The sequence below is a fragment of the Battus philenor genome, unplaced genomic scaffold (assembly GCF_028537555.1).
Source record: "Battus philenor isolate CCGP_79_NKW_IND1 unplaced genomic scaffold, ilBatPhil1.0.hap1 SCAF_28, whole genome shotgun sequence".
NCBI classification, from domain to species: domain Eukaryota; kingdom Metazoa; phylum Arthropoda; class Insecta; order Lepidoptera; family Papilionidae; genus Battus; species Battus philenor.
The window spans coordinates 6,884,367-6,902,060 of record NW_027181691.1 but is presented as its reverse complement, the minus strand read 5'-3'; the positions used below and the strand labels follow the sequence as shown (position 1 = coordinate 6,902,060).

Genomic DNA, 17,694 nt, shown 5'->3' with positions numbered 1-17,694 from the left:
GTTTTGCTGCGTCGAATTGTGTGTGTATATTGATTTAGTTTCAAATGATTTGCCAGTGATTTTTCGATCCTTATTACCTATACAAATTTTATTTTTAATATATATTATATATTATATTTGATATAGTATTATATTATCATTATATATTAATTTCAGACGTAAAATTCCCAAAGCTGAACTTAGGCCTCCCGCATAGATTTCAAATAGGCCCGGTAAGAACAGGCCTATATCCAGTGCCTTTCGACGACCTTAATATGGTCGTCTGTCAACTTACACTGTTTTTAAGGCCGCGCGCAGTCTCTAGCTTTGGGCCTCATTTGCAAGCTCACGGTCGATCAACGAGCTATGGAGAGGGCTTTATTGGGGATTTCTCTACGAGAACGAATGACAGAAATGAAGAGATCTACAGAGCAGAGAAGAACATAGTCCAGCGAAGTGACAAGCTGGAATGGTAGTGGGTAAGCCACAAGGCGCGCAGAATTTTATATACATAGTACAAATATTAAAATAGCAGATGGATTGTTTTGCCCCTAAGTAAGTAACAGGCGTTACTATAATGTCATTATCTACTCTGCATTCAAATATATTTTGTTTGTATGACTTTTATTTGGCCGTATAAGCTCCACAACTACAACTTTACTGGAAACGAATACTTTTTGTCTTTTTTTTATTTCATGCCTGTTTTTATGTCCGTTTTGATAACTTATTAATAAAAAAATTCGGCGTAATTTATTTCTAGCGTTGTAATTGCAGAGTTAATTAAAATAATAATTTAATAATTTACACAGTTCCGTCAAATATTTTTGTTTTAGATTATATTATACTGAAGTTGTCCTGTCTTAGCTATGAATATTAAATGATATTCTATTTTACATTATTAGTTATACCTTCTTGTGCACAAAAAAATGTTCATGCTTTTTAAACACTAGAACAGCCGACATGGATGGAGTTGTTCATGTGAAAAACATTGATTTTCAAGATTGTGCCACAAACACTATATGGTTGCTCTCGCGATTTATACACCGAAATCGCAAAATAACGCTCTTCTGAAAATCGTATTTCTTCTTCGTAAGAAATTTCTAAGTTTTAGTACATTTAGAAAGTAACGATTAATGAATTCTGTAAAGTGTTAAAAATGCAATCTCAGCTGTTTTATATATCAATAAAGACTATATTATTTTCTTACTTCTAGATGCTTAGGTGCTGTGTTTGAAGTTTTATACTTACTTCATTTTCTGCTAGAACCCGAACCAACTTTTGCGGATCTCTGGTTGTCTCTCTCGATAAGATAATCAGGGTCCGGCCGTGGAGTAAGGGTCCCCATATCTCGCAAACCGAGTCGACAAACGTCAGAGCCGTCTTCCATACGCAATACATCTCGGTATTGGAGAACGGGAAGGTGCGGAACTGCCACCAGAGACGGTTGCAAATCGCTGAATATGGTAGGCGGACACCTGAAGGAGGTTTCATACACTTTTTTAGTAAGTAAGTAAAAAGTGACAAGTAATTGACCATACTACTAACGTGAACAAGTACTGAGATCTAAGCAATGAAATAACAAAAAAAAAACATTTATTTCATTGACTAGGTGTACTTCTCGCTCCTACAACAAAATTTTTTTAACAGTTGAAGGATTTAGGCCTATCAAGAGTGAATATCAGCTCATTTTTAACTTCTAAGACTAGTACATTTTTAACTTCTAAAACTAGTAGAATTATTTCAATTTTGTTTATTTTGCGGTTTGATATAAATGCCTGGTCAATGAAGAAGGATATGCAAGATGTGTGTCTCCCTGCAACTGGATGGATCCGCAAGGTTAATGCGTAAAATGTTAAGAGTTTTCGTCTCGATACTGTTAACTATGTTATTGTTTATGCTTGCAAAAAGAATTTGATATAAATCGGTTGTAAAATGAAAATATTGTTTATACCAGAAACTTGGCTTATTTACGAGACTATATAGTCCTATTACGATTGCACTTATTACACGGTCGAAAAATTTGTAAGAACAAATAGCTAAATATTGGCGTAAGTATTATATTGTGTAGATAATATATACCGGATATACTATTTAAACGTCGCAAAATGTAAGAAAAATGTTTAAAAAAGAGAAGCATTCGAATTTTAAATAAAATTTACACTAACGCGAGTAATAACTTTAAGACCAACGAATTTACAATAAAGTTGTGGTTTTTAACAATTTATATTCAATGTTTCCACAAAGGTAGATAAATTAAAAGATCGTATTGCTCATAAAATAATAAAGAGCTACAATTTAAGATCATTAAATGAAATATCATTGCGAGTGCAAATCCATTAAGTTTAACTCGGGTTTAAGTAAAACTCCATTAACACGGTCGGCCTTCACTATTGTCAATTACTTTGGTTGTGTGAACAGAAATATTTCGTAAACCACGCAGTGGCCAAGATTAGAGATATTATCTTTTATTACATCGAACTGAATAATATCAATAATATATCTGTGTTCTTTTCTTTGTGTTCATCTAGTTTTAACTATTTTAAACGTCTATGCATGAAAAAATCTATAAATACATATATATTTGTCTATACATACTTTTTTTTGACATTAGGTAGGAGGTCAGTTAAAAACGGATTTTACAAAATTCCACCCGCAAACAACTGAGGGTTTGACGGATCGTTCACTCAAAAAAACAATTTTCATATTACAGGTCATATAGTTATAAAAGTTGATCAGAATATTTTTTGGCATATTAAAAATGATTGAGAATGAATTATTTAAAATTACATCCGCTAAAGGTAGTGTGGGTCACGGTAAGAAGCGGTCGGACGATCCTCACAACAAGTACAAACGCCAACGGGCAGGAAAAACTATGCATAACTAGGTTCGTGGATAAAAAGTAACATAATTTAAAAACCTTTGGGTATGCCGGTACTGCCAGATGTGTAAAGAACTATAGCTATCGTATCGGATGATGGCTGCAACAACACTTCCATCTCGCTGGGCTTGTCACCCGGCATCCCACTAGCCTCTGAAGACAGCTCCTCGAATGACACCGCCGGCACTCCGCTCCCGGCGAACATGGCTGGATTAGCTGCAGCAAAAAACTTACGCTACAACCCGGGTGAAGTTTTTACCCAAGTGTCCATTTACCACGAAGTTCATCATACACTCTTGAACATAGGCGTTTGCCATAGATTTTCAATGTAACCAGTTAGAACGGATTAGTAACCAGTGTCTTCTGACAAACCCTAACAAGATGACCTTCGCTGTATTTGTGAGGCTATCATCGACCTAACAAATCTGGCATGGATCGAATTATTTCATATTTTTATATGCTCTCATATCTCGTCCGTTACCAAGATAATCAAAAAAATATATTTTTTGTTTATATGTCGCAACGCTGTTACTTCGACCAGCGCTGATCGATGGCGCTAGTATTCAATTGCTTCCGCTATCGTTTGACGCGGATAGACATACAAAAGGGCACCGCTCGGTTCAGTTAGGTGACCCTAATCATCAATCATAGAATGAAGCGGCTCTAATCGAGGCTGCCGAAGGAGCCCTCTTGCTTCGCTACCTTATCGACTAAGTGCCATTAGCGCCATTTCGAACGCGTGGAAATTGGCAAATAGCACTTGAGCAGCAGTTCATTAGTTAATGAAAATATTAAACAATATATTTTCTTTGTCATCCTTCTGAATAATTAAATTCATGTTTCAAATATACTTCATGTTTATCATCAAAACACATAACATATTTCTGCGCCTGTGATAAATTTATCTTCAATTTAATATAGAAGTTGCTAATAAAAGTTTTAATGCTCTTTAAATAATAAAGAAGTTTTTACTATTGTAATATTTTTTTCACTAAAGGATGAGGAAGACTCCACGGTTGCTGATAAACTTTGCGGTAATGCATATACGTAATACCGCTATTACTCGAAGTTTTGAATTACAACAGGAAGTGTCAAATTAGGTATAACATCATATTTTCAGTCACCTGTGGGTTACATCATTAAAACTATACTATATTAATATTCAAAAACAATATCGTTGTATTTCTGCATTTTGAAATATCGACTTACCTGTGTTATCATATATTACTAGTGACGGCTGGGCGTCGTTCAGAATGTGCGTGATCCTCGTTTGTGGAAAACTTGGATCCATTGGTACGTAGGCTGCACCTGCTTTCCACGTCGCCAGTAACGCCATTATTGTACTAAAATTTTACAGAAGATTGTACATTTAATAAACATCAAAAAAATAACTTCTTTATATTCAATTAATTCGCTGTGCAATGCGTAGTAGGTAAATGAAGTTTCCTTGCAATGCATTGGCTTTCACTTTTACTATCCCAAATTCTCTTCCTATGTTACTAAATTTTAAATGAAATACCGATGTTACTACAGAAGCCGGTTCAGAAATGAGTTGATATTAGCTTTTGACTAGTTTAGACTAACTTTTAGGCTAGGGAGAATTTAGATTCTTAGCAGATTAAAGAGAGATCTCGTTGACTGTTTAGACCTCTCGCACCTTCCTCCATGACATACAAATTGATTATGAATTTATTACATAGTTTATTTGTTTTAGTTGTTGCTTCCTTGCGTATATATGTTTCCCACAAAACATTAAGTTCTGTTAGTACTATATTGTGATAACAGTACCCAATAATACTGATACTAATAGTACGTTTCAATGTTTTCGAAAATTGGAATGAAAAAGTTGAAGTTCACAATTTTAATTCAAGTTTGAGCATCTTATATAAGAGCATATCTATATAGCAGTTTGTCAATTTATCTAATTGCTTACTGTACAATTAATGCTATGAATGTCTTTTTTTTGTTCACTGAATTAGTCAACGTGAACACTACAAGCAATGAAATATAATGAATAAACTAGGTTACACAGTGATTAACAATCTAAGCATTATAGAAGGAAGTAATTATTCCTAGCTTCTTAATTCGAATTATTTTCGTAATAAATTATCTTTTCCGTATTATACAGCGTACTAATATAAAGTTTACACATACATACACCACAAGGGCGAGTGATGACTATAATAGGTTCACCGTGCCGGCAAATTGAAAGTCACTGATATTCAGACGGCTATTGGAATGTGCCACAGCGAAATTAAGTTTAATTTTCAAATCAGGGCTGTCAAAGTTACCGTTAATTACATTTTTATTCTAAGAAAAATCACATCTGCTACTTTTTGTATACTTTCTTTATTCATACGTCAAAATAGATTAGCAGTCACACGATATTGAATTGGTTTCCGGTGTATTCCCTATATACCACAGTCCTCTAGTTCCGATATTGTTTGTGGTTTAGTCATAGGCTCACTTAAGCTAACTAATTTAACAACTTAATGTTAGTTCAAGTAATAATGCTTTAATTAATGATAAAAGATTCTAAAATGTAAATTATGATTGGTAATAAATGTAAAAATTGTAAAGCGGTAAATACATAGCCCAACAAAAACTTTAAAGCTATAACACCTGTTCTCAATCACTGTGTATAAATTTATCATTATGAAATGTTATTTTAATTTGCGAGAAGCCAATAACTTCTGGCATTACAAAGTCTGCAGAGACGTACATAGCAGTGATTAACTTTAATATGTAGAATAGGAATATTAAAAACACTTTTTCTTTTATGTTATCATTACATTATTTAATATTACAATCACCGTATCCGTTTTTAGTTATAAGTAGCTTAATTTGTAGCAACTGTTTGGTAATTAAAAATATCCTTGTAGTATACAACTGGAACAAAAAGTATTGAAGGCTTACTGGTGTGTGGGCTCCATGCAGACCGCAATCACGTAGTCTCCGTCCCGGTTGGGGCCGACTGGCCTCGCGTGAGCTGCAATCGCCCTGCCCAGGGCGTTCGTGCGTGCTTGCAGTTCCGCATAGCTCACGCGAACGCAGTTCGTTTCATCTGTTGTTATAAATATGTACATATTGTTACTCTCTGCTACTTTATAACTTTTAACTAAGATAATTCAACTTTTAGAGAATTCAATTGACGAATCAAACTCGAATGTCCAGCGTACAGAAAACCACGAAACAACTCGTCCAATATCCCTCACTGCCCTATGATGTAATTCTGTGACAAAAATGAGTGACCTATTGATGTACGAATGTGTGTTATCTCATAAATTGTCTTCCTCTTCGTGTCTTATTCGCAAGCTCACAAACACTCACAGAACCGTGCAAGAGGCTATATTTAGGACATTTCTACGAGGGTAATGGGGAGATCCATAGATGAACGGAAGAAGCCCTCATAGCACAATGGGTTGGCAATTGGCACTAGACAGAACACAAAGAGCGCAAAGCATAGTGCCGCTGGGTCATTAAAGTTTCGGAGTGGAGAGTTGGGACTGGGATGCGCTGCGTGGGATTTTCGTCCACAGGTGGACAGACGAACTTGTCTAGGTGGAAATCTTTGGGGGAAGCCTATGTCTAGTATTGAAAGTGCTTTAGCTGAAATAATGATGATGACATAAAATTACTTTTTGCTACTGCAGCGATATAACTAGAATGCAAGAAAAATATGACTTATTTATTAATATTGTTTTAATGGCATTCAAGATATTATACTAAAGATTACTATAAATATTGAAATTACTATAAAACTAAGTATAATCCTTTTGCAAAGATATGGCCAAAATTGTAGTAGTAAATGTACTTATATATCATGAGGTAGTAAGAATGAACGGCTGTTGAGGCCGAAAGGTTCTCGAGAGGCGACCACGAACTGGTAGATAAGGCCTCAGTGAGCCCTCTGGGTGAACTAATGGACATGGTTAAGATCGCAGGAAGTTGTTGGAGCCGAGCAGAGCAAGATCAGTCCACGTGGCGATCCTTCGGAGATGGCTATGCCTTGTAGTGGGCTTCTATCGGATGACATGATGATGAATGACCTTGTTCCGTGGGGCTTATAAACGTCTACAAATAGCATAAAAAACAATTTACCCGCGTAGACTAAAGCAGTCGAGTCCGTCCCTGTGAAGCTATCCATCAGTTGCGCGAGAGAAGTGGCTGGCACAGCTGCCTTCGGCCCAGTGACCACCGACACGCGCGGCAGTGATCCCATTGTGCCTGAAACAGAAACAAATTTAACACCAAAACTCTTCATAATTATAACCTCATCTATTTTGTTCTTCTATTTATTTATACACGTACGAGGTCAAGGGACTAATTAATGCTATAAATTTAAAGGGGCGAATGCACGTATTTATTATCAATGTACGGTACACTATAAAAATCAATGGATTAAGAAATTATAAAAAGATATCGATAATATTTTCAAAAAGCGTTTATAGCATTCTATTTTAAAATAATAATAATTTGCTATTTGTCTCTGTGGTCTTTGTGTACAAAGATCTTATCATATCAATACTTCAGCAGTAGCCAGAAGTTATTGGTTTGTCATATTCCAAGTTGTAAAACTTTGAGGGAAAAACCTACAAAATGAGTTATATAACCTTTAAAGTCCTTACAACTATAATATCTACCTTATATATAGAATAAAATAAAAAATATTGAAAGATTTCCACCTGTGTACTGACTCGTCACGATATCTCTGGAGGCAGAAAGACTTGAAATTTGGTAAAAATATTCCTTCCGCGGAGTAGATCACAGATATAAAAAGATTTTACAAGGTTCCATTCGCAAAAAGGTTTTAGGAGCGTTCATTAAAAAATTGTGAAATTCTAAACTTCAGATTTAACAGTATAGAGATAATTTATAGAAGCGGTTAAGAATATTAATATATTAGGATTTTATAAATAACATCCACAAAAGACATTCGAGCGACGGGCGGCACTTATCTCTTTACTGTTGGACACAAGCTTTCTTTATTGCTATTAAAAAAGTCAAATTTATAATAATAAAAAGTAATAATGGTTCAGGCCGTTGACATTATAGTTCTTAGTACATATCTAGGAAATACACAATCGAGTCTTCTAAGAGATTGTCCTTCAAGACGTTCGTGGCGAGTGGGTTATTGGACAATTTGCTTAAATTAGCATTCAATAGACTGTCCGGCTTCAATAAGCAACGTTCATAAGGGCATTCTCACGTTAAGCGACACAGATTCAAACCTTTTGTAAAAATTTTTGTACTCTTTATATACCGAAGTTAATTGTTTAGACAATAAAAGAGTTTACTATTTTTAAAAGGTACTTAAATACCAAATATAATATTTAATTATGTTACAATTTCTAAAATATGATCGACAAATATTGTTGTTATTAGGTTTTATAATCTACTACCATGTTCTCAGAGATCCTTTCAACCTTTTAACCGAAACCTTTTTTTTACTGATTTGGTTCTACTAAAAGACGGTAGCGTGTAAGTGAAACAATCGACGGTGATTTAGTAAAGTTTGAGACTGGTGGATAGGCACTGAACGAGTGGACTTCAAAAATGAGTAAGAAATTAATTGAAGAAGATAATCTTGCACCTTTGAAAATCTTGGGCGGTCTGACTCAACATCATCATACTATTGACTCATCAGATAAACGAGTCAGGTAAGTAATACTGCATACATTTGTAGGGGTGTAATGTTTCAGCCGAATAATAATGTTCTTATTTACTATATAGGTTTACAGTTCTTCCTATTCAATAAAATAAAATGAAATATGCACACTGGTTTAGATTAAGCTACACAACCAATTCTGATATATAAAAATTTAAATAATACAAAGTAAATGTATACGATAAGCTGCAATTACGCTGTCCAATCTCTCACTAGCAGTTTCTCTACAAGACTACAATAATACTAGGACTAAAATTTCTTGACGTACGAATATCATCTTGACAATTTTTACTAAAATTATAAGGAATTTATTTAGAAATATATGAAATGTATAGCGTAGAATCAAATTTCACTCTGACAACATTAGAAAAAGCTACGAGTGAATTAATAATAATTTTAATCCACTATTTCATTATTTTATTCAGCATTATCCGTTGACGACGTTATAGTACCTTGTTAAAACACACTAGATTAGTAATAAACTGTTTATATTTCTTTAGCATACAAATATGGCGCCAGGAAAACAATTCCATAAATTTTTAAACTCATTGACAATATCTACGCGAAATGATTTCTTGGAATAAATACACTATAAAAATATTTGCTCCGTTTTATTTTACTTATTTTTAATTAATATCGTTGACACTGACGAGAACAGCAACATTATATATAGAAACACATGATAAGATGTATTGCAGTTAATCATAGATAAGAAAAAATAAAATAGCGGGAAATAAAGTGTGCAGATTAGTAAAGTGTGGGTTTTTATGAGTACAAACACGTGGTCCAACAAACTTCATTAATGTCGAGTACGTTTTCCTTTAGCATTTGAATAATGCTTTTCAAAATTACCAAACGCAATATATTACAACACGTGAAGATGTCTTGTGAATGAACCTTTACAATTCGAAACTGTTTAAAAATATTCTATGACTTTAATTTTTGTATGGAGATAAATGTACGCGGAAATAATTTGCTTTCATCATCACCATCATCATTTCAGTTAGGTGACGTCCACTGCTGGATTATCTACAATGGATTTCCTTGTAGATTTCCAATAAGACTGATTGGTATTGGCTTGTCTGTCCTTCTCGTGTGGATGTTATATGGTTCATTAGCGGCTCCGAAGATTTTACTCCATGACCTCAAGTTCTGATAGGCTTATAGGATATCTTTTATCCTGTGGTCTGCCCGCTACCACATCTACTTTAACCTACGGATCTCCTCATTGTTTTTGTCGTTTAATGACAGATGAACAAAATGATGTCTGTCATAAAATAAGCAGAGTTTCAGCTGGTTTAAGTTAGTTAAGCCGTAAAGAAAAGTTATTCATACAATTGGTAAGAACTTTGGGGGTCATCCTTGCATGGAGCCACGCTAATATTTTCTGTATTATTCGAATTTTATTATATCCACTGCCGAAGCAAGTAGACAAAATTATAATAATTTACAGAATAAGAATGTAATATAATTTGCTACTGCAATAAGACATTAACGCGTTTATGAAGATGTTGGTCTTATGGGTTTGACCTTATACTTCCCATAAAAACCCCGGTTAGTTCATAATTCTGCATCCATGGAGTCACGTTGAAATAATTAGCGCATCGTTTATCTGTACGCATGATTAGACCGCCATCATTGCTTCCGCTAAGTAACGCTGTTGATGAGATACATAATAATAATTACATTACTTGGTAATTTTATTATTATATTTTCCTTCTTCATGTACATGGATTAAAGAAACTAGGTATCATCACATGATAACCTAGAAATTAAACTTTATAGCTTAATTGTAACCTATGTTATTACTATTAAATTATTTAAAACACAGTCATTATTAATACATGTAAAAGCTTTAAAAGAGTGAATACATAGCTCATTTGATGGTATGGTACGCTCCATTCAATAACCATGATTTCCGAAATAATAAATTACGTATTGATAAAATAGTAAGAAAATTCATTTTCAAAGTTCGGATTACTATATATTCATATTAATTATTATTTACTATTTGCAGACTTTGTACGGAGTTGAAAGCTTGCCGCATTCCAATTAAAAAATAATATTACATACTTCAGTGTGATCATTTTGTACATGATAATTGAAGATAGGTGTTAAAGTTCTAAAGCTTTTTGTTGACAAATGATACATTCATTTATCCACCTGAAATTAAAAACCTTTTTAAAATAAGTCCGTATATATTATCCGAAGAAAAAATTCTAAATCGATGTCCGACATCATTAGCAGCTGGACATAAGCCTCGCATGTAGTTTGACTATAGGACCAGTTGGAAGTGGCCTGCAATCCTGCAAAGTGTCTTCTGACAATCTTAACAGGGTTCTCAGAGGATATTCTACGCAGAGCTTAGCGATCCTAGAGGCTGTTTGTTCTACAACCTGTGTGCAGGCTACTACTGTCATTTCAACCTATCCGTTAAACTGTGTAAACTTTCTATCTATGAAAAATTAGTTTATTTATAATATACGTATCTTTATCTCCTTATACTAACCAATGACATAAAAAATAAATTGTCCAATTTTTGACGTTTAATCTTTCTGGCAAAAATATTACAGTGATCTCTAGTCCCATTCTTCTTAATAAGAAGCGTCATTATCTCTTTTTGTAAAAATATAGAGGACTGGGAAATTCATGCTATTCGTAATGTCGGTAACAATTTTTTCATAGACACATCAAGACCTTTTCAAGATATTGTAATTGAAAGTATGAATATAAGATAGTTATATCTAAGATAAGCAAAACACCGCATGCCTTAGGTCAAGCAATTACTTGAAAAGAATAATTAATTGATAATTTTTTATACGTTTGAAAGCCGGTATGATTATATTATTATTATGCATAAAGTGTACGATGTTTAAGAAACTATCTGATGCAATATACCAGTTCGCTTCGTCATGTCGCCATATGTACATTGTCTCAGGGATACTAATTACAACATTTACATTAATTGAACAATGCGAAACGGTAAAACCAACAAGCGAAAATGGATACGGGAGATTAGCTTTATTTACATAAACTTAACTATGGGAGAAGCGTTGCTGGAGTTTCATTTGCTACAAACACTTGCCAAAGTGGTAGTAGTGCTATAGATATCTATCTGTATATATTATATATACATATATCTTTTTTTCCTGCCTAATCAAATTTGAAAGGATACTACTAAAGTTGCTTTAATTTTTTTTTTAAAATCATTAATAAAAATGTCAGCCATTTATCAGGAAGCTCCAACAAAACAGTTTTTATAGCTCCGCGGTACATGCCACAATATGCAATATGAAACTGTCATAAATTTTATACGCGCGATTGAATCTAATTGTAGTTAAACATACTGGAGTAACTGGTTCGAACTAATGACTTGTTTGTCACTTTTAGATGCGCAACATTGTCGACACGGCAGACATTCATTGATTCACTTTAGTCTAACGCATAATCAATAACATTTTCTATAAAGGTCGCCATGAGAAAGACCACCATGGAAGTTATTTAATATTTGAAATAAGAATACCTATATAAACAAGAAAATTATCAGACGATATATTGAAATGAGAGATTTTCTCTTAACAAATATTAAATAATTGTTAAACTTAGATTTAGGAGTGAATGAACACTTTAGGTTCTGAAGTCAAAACTCCGGACCGCTTATAATTTAGATCCTCGAAGAGGACATAAGACCTGCTTAAGGTTATCAAAACTTGCAGGAAACTGGCTACTTTCATACCTAGTTGTGGATGTCCTACAGCAAAAATGATGTTCATAATGATACAAATAACCTAAATTGTCTTAAGGTTACAACATGAATAACTGAAATGCGAGTCTTGCATCAAACAAACATCATATAATTATTACACTAAGTATTTTTTTTTAAATTAGCGAATAAATATCAATACGCAACATGAATAAGATTCTACATATGAAGCGGTGATCTGCGTTGCTTTGAACAGAGCTTATCACGTAAAATCACACGAAAGCTCTTTGTCTGATCACTTCTTAGTATACACTAAAAAAATATTAATGAGTCTATTTCTACGAAATATAAATATAAAATGCTTACATCATAAGAGTTTAAATGTTTTAATAAAGTAATATTCAAATTGGTGTGTGTGAATGTTCTAGTCATCGCTTTGGGGCGTGAGGACAGAGAGACTGGAACGGGGACGCTAGCTTCCGATCGTACCAGATACGCTTCCAGCCGCTTCAAACCCGCGGAATCTGCAAATGCTATTTGGGCAACAAAGAGTCTGGCCCAAAAAGTTACAGATGAACTGGCGGTTTCAACCTAAATACTTAAAGGGGTGGCTTGAAAATAACACTAATCACAATTGAGGCATACAATTACAAAGTCACGAAACACAGTCATAGTGTAACTTTTAACCTAATTCGCGGTATTATTCAATGAGCCAGTTTGCATGTTTGAGGTCAATAACTTGCAGAGGTGTCTGTGTCGACTTTGTTATTATTTCTTAACTTACGTAATGACTGTAATGAAGTTTTTTAATTGAACTCTGGCCATGTCTCCTTGGCGTTCGCTTTTGTTATATAGAAACAATTCGCAGTTATCGTTCCGTTGTTCAGTTTTTCGTTTCACTCTTTAGGTTATAATTGCATCTGACATAACTAACATACATGAACTTGTTCCTAGTTTACTTATGCTAAAATTTTTTGCTACATCACTAATTATGTATAAAATAAATTAAATTCGATACTAATCTCATGATAATGTTATCATTATAATAAAAAGTTAAAACATTACTTCTGCTAAACATATATTCTAAAGAAATTTGAGTTTATAGTTTACAACATACTTATCTTCATACTGTACTATAGCTCCCTGATATAAATTTACACATAAGTGTCATCATCATCACCATCACCATCACCATCAACATCATCATCGTAGGACGTAGGCATTCCAAATAGATTTCCAATAGCATCGGTTGGTAGGGTACCTGCACTGCACTATTCATGGTCTCCATTTCAGAATTTTAATTCCTCAGGGGTTATATGGTTTATGACTTATAAGTGGTCTGAGCATTGTCGCTTCAATTTACTATGCGGGATTTTAGTTTATTTACGGACCTGTGGTTCGCTTAACGAATGTGAGCTTGTCAATGCCCGACGTGTGATACCAAATTTTAATATCTTAAATTATCGCTGTGGGTCCTTCGTCTCTACTCAGCGAATGATGTTAAATGAGAAAAATATTTTATAGTTTCCTGAAATCTATTTATTGTGTAAACGAAGGAATCATTAATTTATCATTATTTATTAACGCAAAGTACCATTAACCGTCTACACTTACAATGAATTTTCAAATAAAAAGTTAAATAAACCTCGATAAAAAAACTAATGTTAAGACAATTAGTTCCAGTTTTAACCTTAAGACTAAACATGTTAAGGTTAAAACTGGAACTAATTGTCGTGAATTTATAGCTAAAAGCCAATTTAGTTAAGCACATTTAAACAGTATTTCTTTTAATTGTACAATGCAGTTTTTATCTTTTTTTTTGTTTCAACAGTGTTTTTTATCACGAAAATGTATTGTATTTAGATCCGTTAGACAATTTAAGATTGCATTATAAATAAAAATTCTCAGAACAAAATGCGGAAAACGTCCCGTTTGTAACTTTTAATTAATAAAATTTGTGTTCAAAAAAAGTTGTAACACATGATGTCAGATGTCAAATGTAACTTGTTAAACTTACTAAAGTCCCAAAGTAAATTATGTAAGGTTGAGAGGTATAATAGCGAAATTTCTCTAATTCCTGCTCAGGAATTTAGGCATGAAAAAACTGTCAGCTTATTTCTGGTACTAAGCATTGGTGTGATCATTTAAAATTTGGTTAGGTAAGAAGGGAAGTCTGGTAAATGAAGTCGATGCCTGACAAAGAAAACCTCTTTAAATCAACTACACGGACTATCAGCACCAAACACCATACCCGGACCCTCTCCATACAACGCATTAGACTTGGCACTTGCATGGTGAATCCATGGAATACTCAATAAGTTACCTTTAGTACCCAACATATGATGGAAATTTGAAATCAATAGAGTAATTCGACTAGGTTTGGTTTTGTAAAGCGTCGTACTTTGTCTATGGTATTAATAAGATGTTTCGACAGTCGAATTCCAATCATAGGATAGTATAAACGCTTTTACTTTTAAATATAAATAAATAGCTGTGAATTCCATTATAGAATAAAAATTGAAATGATTTATTTAAGAAAAACCTTACGAAAAACACGTGCTCTAAGATACCTCAGATATGTTTTATGAACTATGTAAAATTTTGATGACCTACTTATTGAAGTATCATCACCTTATTTTAGCCATCAACTTGATCTCAACTTTTGGACGTAAACCTAGACTTCTATGGGTTAGGAAGTGTGCAACATTTATCTGATTAGTTTTACTAACCTCGTAAATTTACTAAAAGTTGGTTATTAAAGATAAAAACGTATAGTGAGATAATATTTTATAAACTCAATCGGTTTTAACAATTTTTTCTCCCTACCAAGCTATCGAGGTTATGTGCAATAAAGAGTACGCTCTACAAAATTGATCACAGTCGTTCTTAGTCGCAAGTCTTCCTTTCTTGTCGATTTATCTAATGAGCCAAATCAAATGCCGGTTACATACTTTGACTTCTTATCTTTTGAGTTTCAAGCTTCGCTTTGCACGGGAATTCATTTCATGCTTTTTCGACACATTTCTGCAATATGTTGCGACATCCACGACGTTAGGACGACTAAACAAGCAAGCAGCTTAGGCATATAATCAATACATAACATGTTATCACTCAGTTAACGTTTGTGACGCTACGTTTATTTATTTTTGAATGATGAATGAAAAAATTCTAAAGATTTTACTTAAGTGGTACAAGTTTTAGCAATTATAATTATTTAATGACTACAAATTGTTGCGAATAAAAATAGCAAATCGTGCGCTTCCCACGACTAAACAGTAGTCCTTATATTTTAATTATCGTTGTGATTTAATGAACACGCTATGAGTCAATGCAAAAGTAGATATTAGAGTCAATCTTTGAATTTGATTTTAAAATATTTAAAAGATTGAATGGATTAAAGATAGTTAATGAAGTCTCAAGATCCACAACCATGGTTGCATGGAAGTGTAGTAAGAAATGAAATATGAGGGTGTTGAGGCAAGTGGCAGTATGCAGATCACAGGACGCAAAACAAATGGCTGCTTGGTTCTCAAGGTTCTGGAGTGAATATCACGTATTTACAAGCGCAGCGATGTCGTACGGTAATTAATTGTAAAACTTGCGTAGAAACTATGACAGATTTACTTGTCATAATTATTTTATAAACTTCTGTTTGCAGCATGTTGATTATTAATGATATAATTGGTCTTGTAGCTGGCAAATACGTTTACCGGCGACTGCTGATTTAAACCATTAATTACATAAACAATTATTCATTAATGTTTACCTGACCGGTTATGCGGAGTTGTAAATTTAATCGCTAATTGTTAAATGAATATTTATAGCTATGGAAAATGGTTGCGAATACATCTTTACTAACGATGGCGCCTATAAGGTACGCACACGATTTTTGAGCGGGAAAACTGTCGTAAACGTAATGAATATAATGGTTGAGATTTCCGAATTTAAGTATTGGATTTGCAATGTTTGGGAAACAAAACATTTTGTCGTCCAATGTCACAACTGCTTTCTGACTAATGTATGACGGCAGTGATACCGTAAAACGTTCAAAAACTTCAGGTCTCATTAGCAAGCTCATACAAACCATGGGCTATGCTTGGGATTTTTTTATGAGATCGAATCGTAAATATATATATAATCATAAAAATATGAAAGTAGTCAACATAGCTCAGTGGATTGGCAAGTGGGAGTGGTAGTTGGCAGACCACAAAGCGCGCAGAACAGATAACCGCTGGGGCTTTAAGGTTCTGGAGTAGAGATCAGTAATTGAGGAGTGCACCGTACGACGCCCACTCACAAGCTGAACACACCACCTTGTTCAGGTTGTCGAACGATGCTGAATGCTGGCCGCTTTCAACAGGTCCTATTGCATCGATGAAGAAGGCCTATGTTCAGCATTGGAAGTCTTGTGGCTAAAATAATGATAATTATGGTAATTGTTAATTCAATGGTAGATGGTTACTGCGAAGAAATGTATGCCAAACGAAGTGTTTCTTAATACAAACAGAGAATATGTAAATGCCAAGTTTTGCAAACAGCATTAGACAGTATTATAAGTGAAGAAAAAGGTTCACTATAAGATTATATTTTTTGTAACGGTTTGAAGGAGGCTTGATTTTTTTTATGTCAACTAATATGTAATTGAAAAAGGACTCAACTTGCATTCGTCCATCTTATTTATTATTTTAAAAATATTGAGATAACTCATTCTCAGATACCTTCGAGACCTAAGCCTACAAATGCAGAGAGAAGTTTTGAAAAAACCGCCCGAGCGCCGCGTGAACCTGACCCGCTTACCTAACGGCACAAAACGAAAGGAAACAAAAACCGTATCGTTTATAAACTTGTATTTGTCGTTATGTAATTAAAACAAAGGTGGTATGGAAACGTTGTACATCTATTTCTTTTCATTTTTAATTAATATGAATTTATATTTTTCATTATATTTAGAATTTACTTGATGAATAACTGGAAAGCGTCAAAAAGTACAAGTAAAAACAATGTTATAAAAATACTTTTTTTTAAATATAGAAATAAAGTCTATTATGAGAATTAAAAGAATTATAAAACTTTCTTCATGTAAATATATACTTTCCAATGTATTTTTTATTTGTGATAAGCAGTGTCCAGTACTTCAGTAGAATAGGAGCCATGGTTTCATAAGTACCTTGCTGCCTTTATAAACAAAATAATCGTAATATAAATGTGTCATGAAATCATAAAATGACATATTTTTAATTTTACTTATATTATTTATTTCATATGTATTAAAATTAAATTAAGCTGCTAGTCAAAATACTATATTACCAATCTCTGTTTTTTAAAATAATTTATAAATTTTTATACGAGTAAATCGTCTCCATATCAGCCCTGTTCGTTTTGTCGTAGGTCAGTAACCGCGTCAGAGAATGTTAAGTTTATTATGGTAGTTGTTTTCGCAACGCGTGACCTTGATTTTCGAGCCTC

The 17,694-nt window shown here is 33.6% G+C and overlaps 1 protein-coding gene and 1 pseudogene across 1 annotated transcript in view; both read right to left on the bottom strand.

Moving 5' to 3' along the window:
- Nucleotides 1–17,694, bottom strand: part of e (nonribosomal peptide synthetase ebony) — a 52,324-nt gene that overhangs the window by 9,675 nt on the left and 24,955 nt on the right. The window contains exons 2-6 of the mRNA XM_068769318.1: nt 6,959–7,084; nt 5,774–5,921; nt 4,067–4,200; nt 2,897–3,073; nt 1,228–1,454 (exon numbers count right to left, since the gene is read on the bottom strand). Of these exons, the coding sequence (XP_068625419.1) occupies nt 1,228–1,454; nt 2,897–3,073; nt 4,067–4,200; nt 5,774–5,921; nt 6,959–7,079 (807 nt within the window). The 5' untranslated portion in view covers nt 7,080–7,084. The remainder of the gene's footprint in view (nt 1–1,227; nt 1,455–2,896; nt 3,074–4,066; nt 4,201–5,773; nt 5,922–6,958; nt 7,085–17,694) is intronic.
- Nucleotides 9,857–9,956, bottom strand: LOC137926093 (U6 spliceosomal RNA; annotated as a pseudogene).